Source organism: Nothoprocta perdicaria, unplaced genomic scaffold (genome assembly GCF_003342845.1).
Source record: "Nothoprocta perdicaria isolate Ctin4 unplaced genomic scaffold, notPer1 scaffold_97, whole genome shotgun sequence".
NCBI lineage: Eukaryota > Metazoa > Chordata > Aves > Tinamiformes > Tinamidae > Nothoprocta > Nothoprocta perdicaria.
In genome coordinates this window covers 2,426,099-2,442,850 of record NW_020456276.1, presented here as the reverse complement: position 1 = coordinate 2,442,850, position 16,752 = coordinate 2,426,099, and the positions used below count along the sequence as shown (strand labels likewise).

The 16,752-nt window shown below is 45.5% G+C and overlaps 1 protein-coding gene across 1 annotated transcript; it reads left to right on the top strand.

Moving 5' to 3' along the window:
• The first annotated feature begins 668 nt into the window (after positions 1-668).
• LOC112959142 (diphosphoinositol polyphosphate phosphohydrolase 1-like) lies at positions 669-13,211 on the top strand. Its single transcript, XM_026053094.1, has 5 exons — positions 669-704; positions 4,068-4,178; positions 11,573-11,617; positions 12,222-12,306; positions 13,042-13,211. Exons 1-5 carry the CDS (start codon positions 669-671, stop codon positions 13,209-13,211), a joined length of 447 nt encoding a protein of 148 aa, XP_025908879.1.
• Positions 13,212-16,752: the final 3,541 nt, after the last annotated feature.

Below are 16,752 nucleotides of genomic sequence, written 5' to 3'. Positions count from 1 at the left end.
CCTGCCGTTTCTTACCCAATAGGAGTGCCCACTTGGTTGTCCTTAGCCTCATGTCTTTGGGTAGGACTGTCTTTTCATGGAAGTCAGGAAAGCAGCTGCCCCCTTTTCTAGTAAGGTTTCACCTGGATTTTAATGAAGCCGTAGCTCCTTTGGTCTCTGCTGTATCTGTAAACTGAAAATGCATTCCTCGCTGTCCAGTCTTTGCATTGCAAAGCACTGTTATTTCTGGAATAACGGATGTGAATAAGATTTGTAAGTAAATCATTTTAAGGTCAATTTGGCATAGCAGAGATTCCCAGATTTGTACTGGGAACAGCCTCCCTCCCCTCTTCTAGCCCTGCATTGAGAGCAAGAGTGTTCGGCTGTTGAAACAGCGCAGGATATTCCAGCATGTGTTTCCTGGCTCTTCCAGGGAAAAGTCAGTGGGCTGTTCTAGTCTGGGGTGGGATTTGATTGTTTTCTTTGCATGCTGCTTTGAACGTTGCCTACCATTAGGGCTACGTTTAGGGCCGTTCGGGAGCCCCTCATGTAGACTAAAAACTCTGTGTACCTCATTGCCAAAGAGCTTTTGCTGCCAATTTCCCTGCTTTGCTGTGACGCGTTGTCTTTCAAATCCTAGTAAACTGAAGTTGGCCGCATGATGTAATACCTGCAAATAGTGTTCCAAAATGACCCGGCTCCAGAATCTGCCCCTGAAATCCCTGGTAGGCCAAGAATTTCCATAAGCATTTGAAAATAGTTTCCCGGCAAGAATAAAATGACAAAATGGAAATTTAAACTTTCTTTCATGTCTTGACCTGACACATAGTTCTTGACTGAATTCTTATAAAGGGCCTGTTGGCCATTATCAAAGTATGGGGCTGCCGTTAAAGAAACTTTAAAGGTGCTAGATGAAGGGAAAGTGAAAATAAATGCACAAAATTTATCATTTTGGATTAACTTGGCTCTTTTCTGAGGCGGACAGGTAGGATTGAGGTTGAGTTGTGCTGGGTGATGGGCAAGCAATGGCAATGTTGCATTTTATCAAGACTAGCTAATTCTTCCTTGTTTGTTGTTTCAGTTCCGAGTAATCTCTTGTCCCTTTCTCTCTGTTCTTAAGTAGATTTGAGAAAAAAGTCATTTTTTTAAAGATTTAATCAAAGCAATCGTTAAAAATATATATTACACAAAACCGTTCACTTAAAAGTAGGTCAATAAAGTAAAAAATTGGCTATTGAGGTCACAGGCACTTGCAGATGGTCTTTTTTAAAACAGGGTCCTGTATATTTTGTTGCTTTTGGGTAATACTGGAATACATTCTGTCTAATGAACATTCCCTCTAGTTAAGCAATTGAATAACACTTTTGTCGTGTCCCTGTCAGAAAGAGAGAGACAAGTTTTGCAATATTAGGAAGTTTCTAAACAGTACTACTGCGATACGAGTATCTTGACTAAGACTTGCCTGTCAGGATGCACCAAAAATAAGTTAGAAAGCGCAGCGCTTCCATCTTCATGTTGTAAAATAAAAGGCAAGGTTGTCATTCTCCCTCTTGGCTTCTGATGGAAATTGTGCTATGTCGTGGGTTTATGCAGCAATGCAGCAGTCTTGCTGTTCTTCTCAAATATTAATGATTTGCAAAGAGATGTTATTTTGCAGTAGGTCTCATTTTATTGCATTTGTGACAGTTTGTAAAAGATTTGAATAATGTTTTTCGTGGGAAAATAGTCTTGGATTATAGCGACTCTCTTACTCAATGCCTTTGGATGTCTTGCGTGTATTGGAGCCCGAAACTTTTTCACATGTTCGTTTTTTAGAGTACAACAATGTCTCGCCCTCGTTTGGAGCTAGGCCCCTTTGTCCTGTAAGAGCTCATTGGTAGCAATATCCTGTTTAAAGTTGTTTTAAAAGAATGACCTTGTAGGGCATGCTTCCTGCTCTCCCTTGATGGGATTTCCTTTTTATTAAACAGGAAATAGTCTGATTACATGAAAGTGTGAGAATGACAGGTTTTTCCTTCCCAGCGAGGGTTGTTCATGCTAATTCTATGTGGAGTGCTCTCAGCTGCCAGAGCTGCCGAAGCTCCTTTGCGCTGCCTGAAATTATTGTCTCCACCTAAAAGTTTCACGCTGGAGCGGTGCTAAAGCGCTCCCCACTCTGCACCATCAGCTGATCTTTCATGTGAAAGTCTTTGTACCGTGATTCTGTCAGCAGATACGTTTTTCTCTGCCATTCGTGTAAGGTGACTAGACTCAGTGATTTGTAGTATGCTCTGCTGGTATTCAAAGGCCTATTTTATTCCTTTTTTTCCTTCCCTGGCTCCCTGGGTTGAAATTGGAAACTGCGGAGATGCTGCTTTCCTACCCCACAAAGAAGGGTTCTATTTGTAACATCCATTATTTTGTTTTTAACTTTGTCCTCAGAATCACCTGCGCTCCTTATTTAGACAGGGCTTAGTGATCATGTCTCATATGGATTGGATGCTTTGGGAAAAGGAATTACCATGGGATATTGCTATAATGTAAACGCTGTTGCGTTTTATTCCGTGAGCCAAAAGAATGGCCAGAGTTAAGTGTTCCCTCAAGGAAGCTGCAGAGTTAAGGTAGCCCGTTCATGCCCTGTAATTCCCTTAATAGATAGATTGGGTAGCGCCCAGGGATTGATCTGGGATTGCCTAATAAATGATGGTGCTTCTTGCAACTGCAGCCGTGAAATGCGGGCACTGACCGAAGCAGGAGGATTTTGAGACCTTCTTATTGGTAGGATAGACAGAAAATTGCTGATTAGAGAAGTGCTGCCACTTGAGAGCATTGGGTTTCGTTCCAAGCTTAGGAAAGGTTAGACCAGCAGTTGCCGAAACGTTTGTTGTGACCTCTCTTGGGTTTCTGCCTTGAGTTTTGCCGGTGCTCATTTTGAGAGCTGTTGTGTGCACCCTTGCTCCTCTCCTCACCCCTGGGTTTCTGCTCTCTTGGCCACCACCTTTTTCTCTGTGCACGGTCTGGGTGGCTCTTGAGCCTTGCTCTTCCTTCCAAGCTCTGTGCCTCGTGCTGTGAAAGACCAGACCATTTCTTTTTATGTGCAGTGGAAATAGCGCAAGTTTTGTGTTCAAAATTAGCATGTGATTTTTGAAGACTCTCATGATGAATATATATATATATATATAAAAAAGGTTATTCTGTCCACATTAACTGTGCTATTTTTGAGTGTTTGACTTTGCATTAATGCTTTAATGAACTGTCACATTAATATCTACACAACTTTCAATGTGAAACAGCAGAACGGGAAATAATCTTGCAGAGTGCTTGGTTGGTAGATAAAAATTTTCAAAAAAAAAAAAGGGGGGGGGGGCAATAATGGGTAAACCCAGGAAATATGAAGCTTCCTTCCATGGCAGAGGTGTAATTTGGAATTCTTCCCCTTGCTAATTAGTGCAAATCTTCCAATATCTCACTGGAAAATCAACATTTACACAGTAAAGCCTGGGATTTGGGTGTCCTGTATGGCTTAGCTTTGAGCTGCCGGCCTGAAGCTGTTGGCGCTGGCCCGCAACCCAGCTGGACTGCGGTGTCGGGAAGGTTTTGGAGCAAGTTGCCTTGCTGGGAGCTTTGTGTCAGTAAAATGATGGATAACATGGTGACTCCAAAGAAAAAGCTTTGTTCAGAGAGCTGAAAAACATTAGTTTCTATCTCTGCTTATGCATATTAGGGTTTTTTTTTCCTCTAAAGAAAAGGACAAGCAGATTTTTAGGTTGGGGTGGAGTCTGCAGGTGTGAGTGTTATAGGGTTGTATCAGGTCGCGGAACATTGTTTTGATACGCATCGATTTAATGCAACGTGCTGCGCTCCGGGGCAGCGAGAAGGTAACAGATGAAATAATTTGAAATTTTGGAGAGCTTCTGTGTAATTGCTAACGAAGTTTGCACAGCTGCCGGGAAAGGGCTGAGCAATATTGTGGAAAATGTGGGGTATTTTCCAGGCCTCACACTGGATCAGTTGTGTTGGAAGATAGGAAGAGCTTCTGCCCCCAGGAGGGGCCCTGCAGGAGGTGGTTGCTGTGAGTCTCTCCCTCAGCTGTGCTCTCCCGTCTGCAGGTGCTGCTCGTCAGCAGCAGTCGTCATCCCGACCGATGGATTGTCCCCGGGGGTGGCATGGAGCCCGAGGAGGAGCCCAGCGTGGCCGCGGTGCGAGAGGTTTGTGAAGAGGTAAGTGCTCAGCTCGCGCTCCCGGAGCGCCCTTGTTTGCGGCAAGGGGAGGAAAATCATAGGGTCGCTGGTGATACCACATCCTACGTGGGAGGGAAACGGGAGCTCTAAATAAAGACAGCAGAGGGGTGTAATTGAGCTTCGCAGCCAGAGTGAGTCTTGTCCTCGACTGATACCCTGGCCTGAAGATGCTTAAAGCGAAACTCTTAACCGTTGCGATGCATGTGGCGATGCTCGCCGTTTGGTTTTTATAAACTGCAGTTCAAGAGAACTTCAGAAGTTAGCTGTGCTTTTGTGGAGCTAATTATTGAGCAGAAGGTGGAAAATATTCCTTATGAGCCGTTGAAGACTATCCAAAAATAGGGACCTCAATATATTGGGTCCACTCCACATTTTGAGATTTATGTGAATACCAGAATTTGACTCTTAAGAGTTGTCATAAGCAACAGTTCCTGTGTGTTCACAGTCTTTTTGGTTTTTTTTTTTTGGTCACTTGAAGCTGTTTCACAAAGGGGATCAAACAGCAACATACACATTTATGAACTACATGGAAAAGGCCTTTTTTTTTTTTTTTTCCTTTTCCCCTCCCAAGGTTGCCACAGTGAGATAGGAGGGGTTTGTTCTGTGTTTTAAGGAAATTAAAAGTCAGCAAATGGAAGTTGACTGCATCTTTTGCAAAATGTCTTTAGAAATTCTCTTCTGTCTATTGCTGAAATGGAGAGGTGCTTAAATGGTTGTGTGGGGATGATCACAGTTATATAAGGCAGTATTAAAAATGCTTTCAGGAGGGTTATAAATCTGTGTCCTAAAGAACAAAAATCCAGAGCTAATTAATGGGAGCTGGGAGGAAGCTTCCCCAGCCCTTGCTTTATTTGCTTGTCTCATGTACAAACCTTTGCCCCGAAGTGCTTGGAAGTACCTGCTGTCTAACAAAATGTTGGACATCAAGGCATCTGGGCTAATCTAATGCGGCAGGTCCTGTGTCATGTGTTTCTCTGTAGATGTTTTCATAATCTAGCATTTTTTCTGGAAAGATACCAAAGATACAAAATCAAAGTTTATTTTTAAGTCACTGTAGGTCCTTCCAGTACTTGAGATTGCTGCTTTCAAATGTTGTTCCCAACTTGTAACACAGCTCCTGCTTTTTCCATAACTCGGCAACCTTTCAAAATTCATTACCAGCAAAAGCAAGTTTAGCCAAAACAATAGAAATACTTTCAGTCGCAGAGCCCTGCTTTACAACCAAATCCTTGCTAATAATTACGTTATTTGATCCTGAAGTCAAAGGTTCATTCAGGAGATCCATGGCTTCGCCTTTCAAATCCTTAAAATAAATCTGCGTCGCCGCTCCCTTTCTCAGGCAGCTCGGAGCCTTGGAAGCGCTGCTCTCTTTCCATGACAGCTCCGGGGCTGAAAGGAAGTCTTGGCATGGACTCAGTCTGCAGCGAGGAAACTGGTTCGGGCTGGCTGGGATAATCCCCGCTGGCCGCGCTGCTGCTGCCGCCTCCCGCGGGCTGGTGCCCGGCGAGGTGCCGCTCAGCGCGGGCAGCCTGGCAGGGCCGGGCGCTTCCCCGCGAGGTCCTGTCTGCCCCACGAGCCCCCAGCGCGCCGCGACGCCCGCGTCGCCCACCCCGCCGGTGCCCGATGCCCGCGCGGGGTCGGGAGCTGCAGTCACGCTCTCCAGCGCTGCTGCCAGGAGGGCTTTTCTGCGAGTGCTGCGGAGGAGCAGCCTCTCGTGCACAGAATTACTCGAGCACTTCTGCAGCTAATGAGCAGAGCAGCTGCAGAGCGGGCACAGGTGAAAAGCATGTGCCAGTACCAGCTTTGGGGCACCAAAGAGTTTCCTCAGATACGTTTCTTTTCAATATGCTGCTTGTTGATACCTACACCAACTTGTAGCATATACCAATTCCGTCCTGGGCTTGGTGAGCTGCCGATGTTGAAGCGTTGCTGGGGAATGTGTGTGCTGCACGTTATGCTCTGTATTCTGCATTACGGTATAAAGGACTCGTGTGCCTGTCTTTTCCCACCTTGGGTTATTGATGTGACACAGGGACCATGTTTTTAGAGACGGTCCCTGCCACATCAGTGGTTTTGTGTCCCTCTCCCATGTCCATGGACACAAAAGTAGGTTTTATCCTAAAGGGATATGGTCTCTGTGCTGATCAAAACTATGGGAGGTGCTTGTGGCATTTCTTCCCCTGACTTTGGTAGAGCTTCTCCATTTAATCAGAGCTAGTAGGAAGAAGTGCAAGGACTCATACTTTCAGTTGCTTGTGTTCTTTGGACGTAGCAATGGGCTCTCTTACAGTTTGTTCTTTTGCTTTATATTTATATATAAAGCAAAATATTTATATATATATAAAAATAGCCTTCCTTAAACTGTTTACATTTATACATAAGATCACTGGGGTAACTGCTATGGAAAAAAACCCGACTTCTACTTCTCCCCAGTTTTCAAAACTTCAGACTGACTGTTCTGAAAATGCAATGTTGCTTCTGACACCTGTGATGCCTGTGTCCCAGTGTGAGTTAAAAGCCCTTGTTTGAAAGAGTCCTTATCTGTATTAATCTGTACCAGGAGAAGTATTCCAGGAGACAGGTAGAGAGCTTGTCACGCTCGCCCTTGTCTGTGCAGAATGGGAAGTGACTGAGCGCTCGGGCAGTCTCCGCGGGCAAAGCAATGGGAGATGAGCAAAGCTGCTGGCAGGTTCTTGGAAGTGATGCTGTCAGTCTGGTGCAGCTGCGAGCTCCAGCCACGCTGTAAGGTTCATGAAGACCTTTCTAGAAAAACAACTGTATGCCTTGCTGAAGCAGCAGATACTAGTACGAGAGCATCACGCTTGGGGGTTCTTTTTTTTTTTTTTTTCCTGTCTTCTTTCCTGGCTTTTTGCTGTTGTAGTCTCTTCCAAAAATTAATTTGTTAGGGAGATATTTGTATTTTTTTTATTTTATGGGTGTGAGCAAGTGGTGAGGAACATGTTGAAGAAATAAGTGCCTTAAATTAAAGAAAGCCTCTGCAGCCTCCACGAGTGTCTGTTAAATCCAAACCCATTCTGTGCTTGCCGCGTGTTTTACGTCCTGACTTTTCATACTTAATAAATGTCAAAATCTTTAAAATTCGGGGAGTGTTGGGTTTGCCCTCTTCACGGGAGTCAGAAGGCAGAGGAAGCGTGCTTGCTCTGTGATCAAACGGGCGATTGATGCCAATATCAAAAATAGTCCTTATCATCAGAGTACTTTGATCTAGCCACTATACCTTTCCTCTTAAGTAGGCTTTATAAATAGTCTTTTATTTCATTTCTTTTGTCGATGATTTAGAATCTGATAACTTTCTGTGCAAAAATAGGAAGACCTATTATTGTTTTTCTTGAAATACCTTTGCATGGACCATGGATGAATGACTGAGATAATTCTAGGGCATTTGGCTCTTCTTAGATTTAGTAATATTCAGTGCAAATATTGGACTGATTTCTCCTCTCTATTACCTTGTATAGCTGTACTGAATAAAAATGAACACATTTGAAAGTTCTTCACTCTGTAATATTTCATCTCTTTCAAAAGGTTTATATTAGTTGTAATGCAGAAAAGAATTAGTGAAATAGTCACAACCCTCCTTGAGAAGTACAATAAAAATAGCAAGAAAATCTGCCTGCTAAGTGTCTGCAGAACTTGTCTAAACTAGCAGCCTTTACTGGTATGATTTACTACCTTTAGTAGTACAAGTATTACAGCAAAGATTTGTGTGTTTTACCTTTTGCCCAGCAGTAATCTATAGTAGATGCAGGCTTGGAGCCTAATAGAGCAAAGGAAAATAGCTGAAATTCCAACCCACATTTTCCTTAGCTCAGATGGAAGGAAATAAAAGCTGTCCCTAGGAACAGATGGTGTTGCTGCAGGCTGCTTTTTACATCTGACCCGAACTTATTTTCAGCTTTGAAACCTGAACCTGCTGTTCTTGGATGTCTTTGGTAATTTCTCTTTATTAAAACAAGTTGTTCCGTGAGCAGCAGAACGAGTAAAGCTTCATTTCCGCCGGGTTTTCTGTTGTTGTTCCTTGTCCAGGGTGCCCATCCTGCCCCTGCGGGCGTGCAGCAGTGGTTTGGAGATGTGCGTGCTGCTTTTCGGCAGCTGAGTGCTGCTAAATGAACATACTCTGACAAGAAGGGCACCTTTTTCCCCGTGAGGACTGTCTGAAGGGTTGCAAACTCAGCTGGGTCTCTGGTATGCTCAGTGCAAGCCAAGAAAGGCTCTTTGTGCAAGTCTTGCCTGTCTTTTATACCCGAGCCTGCCTCATTACAGACTAACGCTGTCATTTGGTTGATTCTGCTTTATTTTCATGCCTGCAGACAGAGCAGTTGGCGCTCTGCTACCGCTGTTAGTAGGTTTAGTGGTTCCTCGTGGGGAAGCCCAGACACACGGTGCTGCTCCTGGCAGATGTTTGCTGCTGCGGCCACGAGGACGGGGATTTGCCAGTTGCATCTACTGCCGTGGAGCCAACCTTGAGGATCGGTGCAAAGTCAGGCCTAGGTCGAGCTCCTGGCCTGCAGGAGTCCCGCTGTACCTCTGCTTTCCAAGAAAATGCTCTTGGTCCTGTCGTGAGGATGACTGGGGAGGGGTTCAGGTGTTGGCCCATAGGGAGCAGAAAATAAGGAGACGACTAGAAACTGCCAGGCTGTTTTATAACAAATTTATTAGTGGTAATGACTGTATGTTATTTCTAACAGTTTAATGTTAAAAATTCATGGAGGACTGTGAATTCCCCTTTCTCGTGTTCCTTTATGGAGAGTCACTATTATACAGAGGCTATTGCTCTTCCCCTTGGGTGTAAATTAAGTCCTTTTTAAATATCTGTGTGTATCTATCAAATCAGCAGTCCACATGGGAAGTCCTCTAGGAGAATATGTTGTCCTTAAAATCCATTACAGCAATAAAATGGGATAGGAGAGGTAATGGGCTCAAGGATTTAGCAGTAGATATACTTCATGGCTTTTGGTAAGGCTTTAGTGTTTCTCATTTTCATTATGAACTCAGTCTGATGTTTGCCCGAGTCAAACCGTTAATTTACGACCCACTTAACCACTGCATACAGTAAATTCGTCTGTGAAGAAAACCTCAGTGCTTGTTTAAATTGCCTAACGTAGTTCAACACAATTTTCCAGCGGGATGCATTTGTACCCTTGTGGTGCCTTTCTGGGCGAATAGAGCCGGTGGAAGGCAGGAGGATGCTGGCTTGTGCACGGAGCTGTTTCGATTCCCTCTCCGCCTAACGTGAGCGAAGGGAAGGGCCCCTCGCGTGCCCCGCAGCCCGGCCGTGGCCGCAGAGGATACGCTGGATACGCTGCGAGCGGGGCTGCCTGGGCGCTGTTGGTGCTTCCAGGCTGGCCACTCGCTTGGAGATGAATGACCTGCCTTCTGGTCGGGCTGAAGAGCTTGCTAAACCGCGGCAGCAGCGTCGCTGACTGCCGATTCGGAGCCCTTGCAGGGAAGTGAGGAGTACGGGAGTGTGTTGGCCAGAATGCACTGCCCTTGCCTGGGAAGAGGTGAAGAAAAATGCTTTGAGACAGTTATTTACCTAGAGCGTTTGATTACCCTTTGTTGTATACACCTCTCTCTCTCTATGTGTGTACGTATGTTGTGGTGGTGGAGGCCTTGTATTCCTGTCTGCTGATGACTGATTGCTATGACTGCTTATCTTAAACAAGCAAAAAAGCCATCGGAGATTGCTGGTGTTTTTGAATGAAATTCTTCGGCCGTATTGGCCTTCCACTCCCCTTGTGAGAGGGACAGCAGACGCAGAATCGCTCATCTGCAAAGGTCCAAGGCACTTTCCTGTCCCGGGCGCAGCAGCGTGCGCAGAAACGCAGTCGCTCCAGAAACAGCCTTGTGGTTAATAGTCATTGCCCCGCGTGTGGGAGCGCCAGAAGTACTGATGAGACGATAAATGTTGCACCCCAACCCACCGTAAAAGCGCCAGGTGAAAAGCTCCTTCCTCGAAGCAGAAGTCAGGGAGTGCGTTGCAGAAGGAATCGGGTTTCTAGGAATGCTCCTAGTGGGAGTTGCACAACCCTCCCTGCTTCGGGGGTGCTTTCACCAAGAGGAGCAGTAGTGCTCTGGCTTGCATTGGTGTGTCTCTGTTCATTTGTTAGGCTGGGAACTTAGCCACTCAAATCTTTTAATAATTAAGAGTTGCTCCTTTCTAAAGCCATGTGACTGGGTAGTAGCTGAGCAAGAGGGAACAGCTTGCTCAGGACAGAGAGTTTGCCTTATTGTTAAAGATTTAGCTGCCGTCACCCAAGCATCTTTCAAGAAATAAAAAGAAAAGCTTTACATAAGCAAGTCTCCCTGTCTGGGCTCGAAGAGCAGAGGTGCTGTTTTCATGAGCTGTTTGGGACACGTTCCAGCTGCCAGAGATGGCAGCTGAATTTACCTTCCTAATGTGGCTGGCTTGTGTGCCAGCTTGTGTGTGGTGCTTCAAACCAGTTAAGTCACGGAGTGAAATCTGGTCTTGTCTGCAGCACTTGAGCTTCGCACGCAATCATAAAAAGAAAGAAAATTGCTGGAGAAAGAGGGATCTGGAGGGCAGAGAGTGGGATGACACTTGGATGCAGGCACTGGACAGCAGAGGGGAGCAACAGCCTTTGTGGAGGTGACTGAGCTGCAGTGATGGGTGGCACCAAGCCCCATAAAATGGGGAGTTCCTGAGTGGTGTTCAAATGCAAGACAAAATTGTTGTTCGGATCTTCTCCTCATTTGTGTGTGATTACAATTCAAAAGCCTTTCAATCTGCATCTATATTTTGTGTTATTTCAAAAATATTATTTTTTCCTGTTATCTGGGCAACTTGACAACTTTGGAAGTATTTTGTACTAATATTTTGTATTTTTTCCAAGTATTTGTTCACCCGTAGTCAACTTGCCTCCAGTGCATACAAGGCATCATTGGAATCACTGGGAGCTGTCACGTTGCTTTGAGGGTATAAGTGGGTGTCTTCCATATTTCCTTAAACTGTAATTTTAAGGAAGTAAAACTGCTGATTCCCAGGCAAGTTTTATCCATGTTCAGGTTATGACAACCTGTAGAGGAGAATCAGGGTATATCCATGTTGAGTTAGTAACTTGTCAAATTGTGTTGGTTTTTGTTTGCTTTTCCCCTTCAGGGTGATAGTTTGAATATATTAAAAAAGGATTTGAATACATTTTTAGAAAAAGAATGCCTGCATGGTTCGAGCTCAAGACACAGTTGGGTACTTTCTGTTGTGACTGTTGTTTTCAGATTGCCTGAATTACAGCATTTGCTTCCTGTTTTGCAGGAACTGCTGTTGTTCAACAAACAAGGAAATATGTACTGACCTGTTATTAAAGCCTATATTTTTCTCTTTGCTCTTTTTATAGGCTGGAGTGAAAGGGACGTTAGGAAGATTAGTGGGAATTTTTGAGGTAAGTAAATAAAATATCTTGGAATAAAAATAACTTGCGTGTGTGGGGAGAACAACAGCATAAAAACTCCATAGTGAAGTAAAAACATCTGCTGCTCTTTTCAATGACGTTGGTCATCTGCAATTTCCCTTTCAGCTGGAAATACTGGTGATAAGCTGGTGTAGCAGTGACTATTCCAGTACATTCATACAAAAAAAAAAGCCACTTGCTGAGTAGTGTTGTTATCCCTTCTCACAGGGATACACAGCTTTTTACAGCTTCTCACAGCTCGTTACAGCTAAGTTACAGGGAAAAAAAAAAAGAACTTAAGAAATAGATCAAAATGTTTCTTGGTTCTTCCAGCTAAGGAACTGATTTATGAATGCGGTCTGTCAAATATTGCCTTACAGAGTAGGAACTAGACTCTTTGGTAGTCATCCCCATTAATGCTTCCAGGCCTCTCTTTCAAAACACTACAATTATATTAGCTAAGAACTGATCATACTGTGATGGAAAGTGTCTGCAAGGTGCTACGCTGTTACGGTGAGGCCGCGTGCAACTTGCAGATGCCGAGTTCCCTTTCCCCTCCCATAGCTGTGTAATCCTCTGTCACTTTGCCTTCTAGAATCGGGACAGGAAACACAGAACATACGTTTACGTCCTTATCGTCACAGAGGTGTTGGAAGACTGGGAGGACTCTGTCAATATTGGTGAGCCCTTTGTGCTTGAGAGCATCGGCGGGTTCCGCGCAGGCGAAGCAGGGCAGCTCGCCCGTCCTCGGGGAGCAGAAATCCTTTTGCAGATGCTCTAAACAAACTGCCCTGCTCTGTCCTTTACTTGCAGGGAAAAACAAAACAAAACAACATTGTGGTCAGACTGGTGCTGTCTTAACCACTATGGACCTGAAGTCGTTGGTTTGGCTGTAGAGCTACAATCCAGGTCTAAGGGAGGGTATCTGAATTTAATTCCTGCACTTTAGGGTGCTAAGCAAAGAACTTGAAGAGCTGGCCATTCTAAAAGTAAAAGCAAATGTATGTGGGCAGTATGGATTGATCATTCCCAGTTCTCTTTTGAGACATTTGCATTTAAATCAGACTTCCAAATGAAAATGAAGCTGTTAGTACCACCGAAAGTTTTGTCCTTAGCACTGTAACATGGAGAGGATTTTGTGAGAAAGTGACTTGAAAATTGGTGGAATTTGGGTGGTTTGATGTGTGTCATTTATGTCTTAAAATAAATGTCTGATTTGGAGTAGATGGCCCTTAAATTGCTGTGAGATCACAGGGTGCTGAGAGAAAGTTTCCGAACTGTTTGGAACTTAAACTCCATTACAGGCTGGGATTAATCCTGTAGCGTTACTACAAATTATAGTGATGGAGAGGTAATCAATGGTGAGCTTCAGCACCATCAGCATAATGTGGTACCATTTTTCTTTTTATTTACAGGAAGGAAAAGAGAATGGTTTAAGATAGAAGATGCCATCAAAGTTCTGCAGTATCATAAACCAGTGCAGGCCTCGTATTTTGAAACCTTGAGGCAAGGGTGTTTGGCAAACAACGGCACTCCTGTCATGACCACGACGTACTCTGAGAGCTCTGTGTCTGACATCAGATGACTGAAGACGTCCCCACGTGAGAAATTTTGACAAATAGACTGAAACACGGATTCCCCTCCCCTCTCCCTTTTTTCACATGCCTCCTCTATCAAACAAGGCATGGGCAGCAGCCTGTGGCAGAGCAAGTGTTGAGTGCTGCAATTTTAGTGCAAGGTGGGATTTTTTTGTTAGCTTTTTTTTTCTTTTTTTTCCTTTTTTTTTTCCTTGGATATGTATTTTGTAAAATACATTTTGTGCATGAAGTGCCCCTTTCCTGTAACGCCGCTTCCGTGGCCTGGAGAGAGCGAGGCTGCCGGGTTCGCCTCTGCCTTGTGTCCTGAAGTGTCCCGTTCGCGTCGTCCCAGCCATAGCCACTTTTTTTTTAATTAAAAGACTTCAAATGTGAGATCAGCTCTTTAAGTCTTAGTCTGTACTGTAAGGTGCTGTTGGGACCTGTGTGTTGGTCACTTGCAGCGCATATGTATAAACTTTTTTTTTTTTTTGGGTGGAAAATCTAACATTTTAATTTTGCAGGATTTTTTTTAATCCTGGTCTGCTTCTGAAAAGAAGGGTTCGTAATCCGTTTGCCTTTTTTTTTTTTTTTATTTTATTTTTTTAAATACACGTTTTGTGACAGTGCTAGTGGCTGGGCCAGTTTACTCCCCGTTCAAAATCTCCCAATTTAGTGCAGTGACACTTGAAGTTGAGGGCAGAGTTTTGATCACCTGCAGACATCCCTGCTGCTCAGATGCTTCTCCTACAGCTTCCGCCAATGTTTCTGCTTTTACATCAAAATGAAACACAAGGAATTGGTCTTTATCACTTGGCCAAAAATAAATAGCCTAGGACGTGCTATCCTAGCAACTGAATTTCATTGTGGTAGGAATCAGGGATTCAGAGTGGGGTCAAAGTCTGACAAACTGGAGCATCCATCACCAGTGCTGTCCTGCGGATCCTGCTGCGTTTTGCTGATGTCTCTTCTTGTCCACATGCCTTATACCGTGCTGAACTGGATCTCGTAGCTAGTGCTGAAGCATCGGGTTGGACCCGCGGAGCGTTAACGCACGAGCCCTCGGCCGGGTCACCGCGCGTCGCCCTGCAGCGGGAGAAGCCGGCTCTCCGCTCCCTTGTCCTGTGGTTCTGCAGCACTTCCACCGTGGAGGACACTTGACGCTTCCCTCCGCGGAAGGTCCGGCTGCCTCCGAGCAGGAAGGGCAGCCGGAGAGGCGCGCGTTGGCTGGGATAGCTCCCCGGATGCGTTGGCACGCTTCACACTTTTATTTTTATTTTATTTTTTTTTTTGTTTGTTTTTATTGATGTAAGTTTCATGCTGTCTTGATTTGCCAACAGTGTTGTCTAGTTGGGAAATGCAACGGGCAGGGTTGGGGCTGGGGGTGGGTCGGGACAGGTACACGTTTGGGAGGGGCATTAATTAATCCCTGGCTTGGGACAAGAGGTGGTTGCTGAGTTCAGTAACGTCTCCTTTGTCAGAGCATAGCCAAGATGTGAAATTAAATCTGCAGTACTCTTTTTTTTTTTTTCCTCTTTATTTAACAACAACAAAAAATCTTAATAAATACTCACTGTTCCAGAGTTTTCTCTCTTCCCGGGGAGCGCTTACATATGAAAATGTGATGGAAAGATCCCTGGAGCCTGGGACGAGGGGGAATGGTGTCCTTGCCAAGGCCTTGGCAAGAAGCTGTTTGTTCAGAGGTCCCAGCCTGTTCTTTCCTTGTTCCCCCCGCTTTCAGGAGCGTGGAGGAGCAGGGCCAAAAGCAGTGCCAGTCATCACCAACATGGCAAACGCGGCCCGGGAGAAGCTGAGAGGCGCTTTGCAAGCAGGGGCTTGAAGCCGGGCAGCTGGAATCGAGCCCAAATTACACCAGTTCAGTTCAACTTGGAGACGAATGTACAATCCTTTCTTACTCTGTGCTCATTGGCCTCAACCAAACTCTCAAAAGGGCTCAATTCTGGAAATGTGTAAGAAATTCAGACGGGCCGCCGGTACCAAGCCGTGCGCGGCACCTCACACAGCCGTCTACTGCCTTCAATTGAGGGTTTTTTTTTGTCTTTACTGTACAGATTAGTATGTTGAAAAATGCTTTGCAACAAAACAGCTGGTACTCGGGAAAGAGTAACTGCAGTTTTAATATCAATAGCATGCACACTTTTGTTTTTAAACTAAAAATGTTTTTACAGGGCTGTTAAACTGACAATTTTAGGGTAGAATATTGTTAATGACTTGCTAATGGCTTATTTGTTTGGGTCAGAAAAAAAAATAAATTGTGCCAAGAAAGTGTTTTAATGTGGCATGAATTGATGCTGTTAACACAGTGACATGGAGTGGCTGTTACTCTGCCTTCACTGGAAATAGCTCCTGGGGTAGAACCAGCCTTTAGTCAACGGGTGTCTTTGCAGACATTTCTGCCCGAATCTCTTCTGCATCAGGCACACGCATCCCCATCTTCCTCAGCATCCTCTTCCTCAGCAGGTGAGCTTTTTCTGCAATAACTCATAGAGCTGCACCTGTCAGTTATTAAAAAGTAGTTCAAGTTATAAAAGTTTAAGCAGTTTTACCCCCAATCCTGCCTAAAGCGGTTTGGGACCAACAAGCTGCCGTTACCAGTGACAGAAATGCTTGAAAGGTGCCTGGCCCTGGGGTCAGCTAATCCTGTTTCTTTCCCTAGCTGCTTTTCCTGCTGTCTGTGTATTCCTGGTACCTATGAGGACAGCGGGAAGCAGGGCGGCCTTGAGAGAGGAAGGGAGAAAGCGGCTCTGGAAGCGCAAGGATGGATTTCCCACGCGTGCCTTGGCCAGGGCTCCGGCGTGCAGGATGCGCGGTGCCGGGACAGGGAGCTGAGCCGCTTCCCTGCGAGCGGCTCCCGCTCCGCCCTTGGAAACGCTCGGCCCGAGGAGCTGCATCCTGCCGGCCGGGCGCTCCGAGGAAACGGCAGCGCCCCGAGCGCCCGCGGCTCCCTGCAAACGGCGAGGAGCCGCCGAACCCCAAGCGAGGGCAGCCCTGGGGGTCACTGTTAACGCCTGCCTGCCTCTCCATGGGTTTTTTTCAGGCGCCTTCCTCAGCTCTGCGCTTTGGCCGTGGTTTTAGCCGACGTTCGAAGCCCAGAGGCGGGTGGAGGCCCCTGTGCGAGCGGTGCCGCGGGCAGGTACCGCGGCGGGGCTGGCACCGGCCCCCGAGCGCCGGGCATCTCCCTGCTCGCGCTTTGGGAGGGGACAAGAGCGATTTCCACGAGCGGTTCGGTTAACGGTGTGAAATCTGGGGGAGTTTATGCACTTGTATGGGGGTCTGGAGGCTTCTGTTGTTGTTTTCAAGTTCTTTGCTGACACGGGGGCTTTTCAAAAGCACATTTTTAAAGGACAGAACAAAAAGACTCGAAAATAAGTCTTACATAGGTTTCAATCTCTATTCAGCGGAGCTTTCCCACTATATTTCATAGATGTGTCACCTTTGTACATGCCAGTCACGTGAGGTAGTTACTGGGTTACAAGGGGCAGAAGGCGATTCATGGCAAAATTGGAGATAGGGGCAACAATAGGCCCAGGA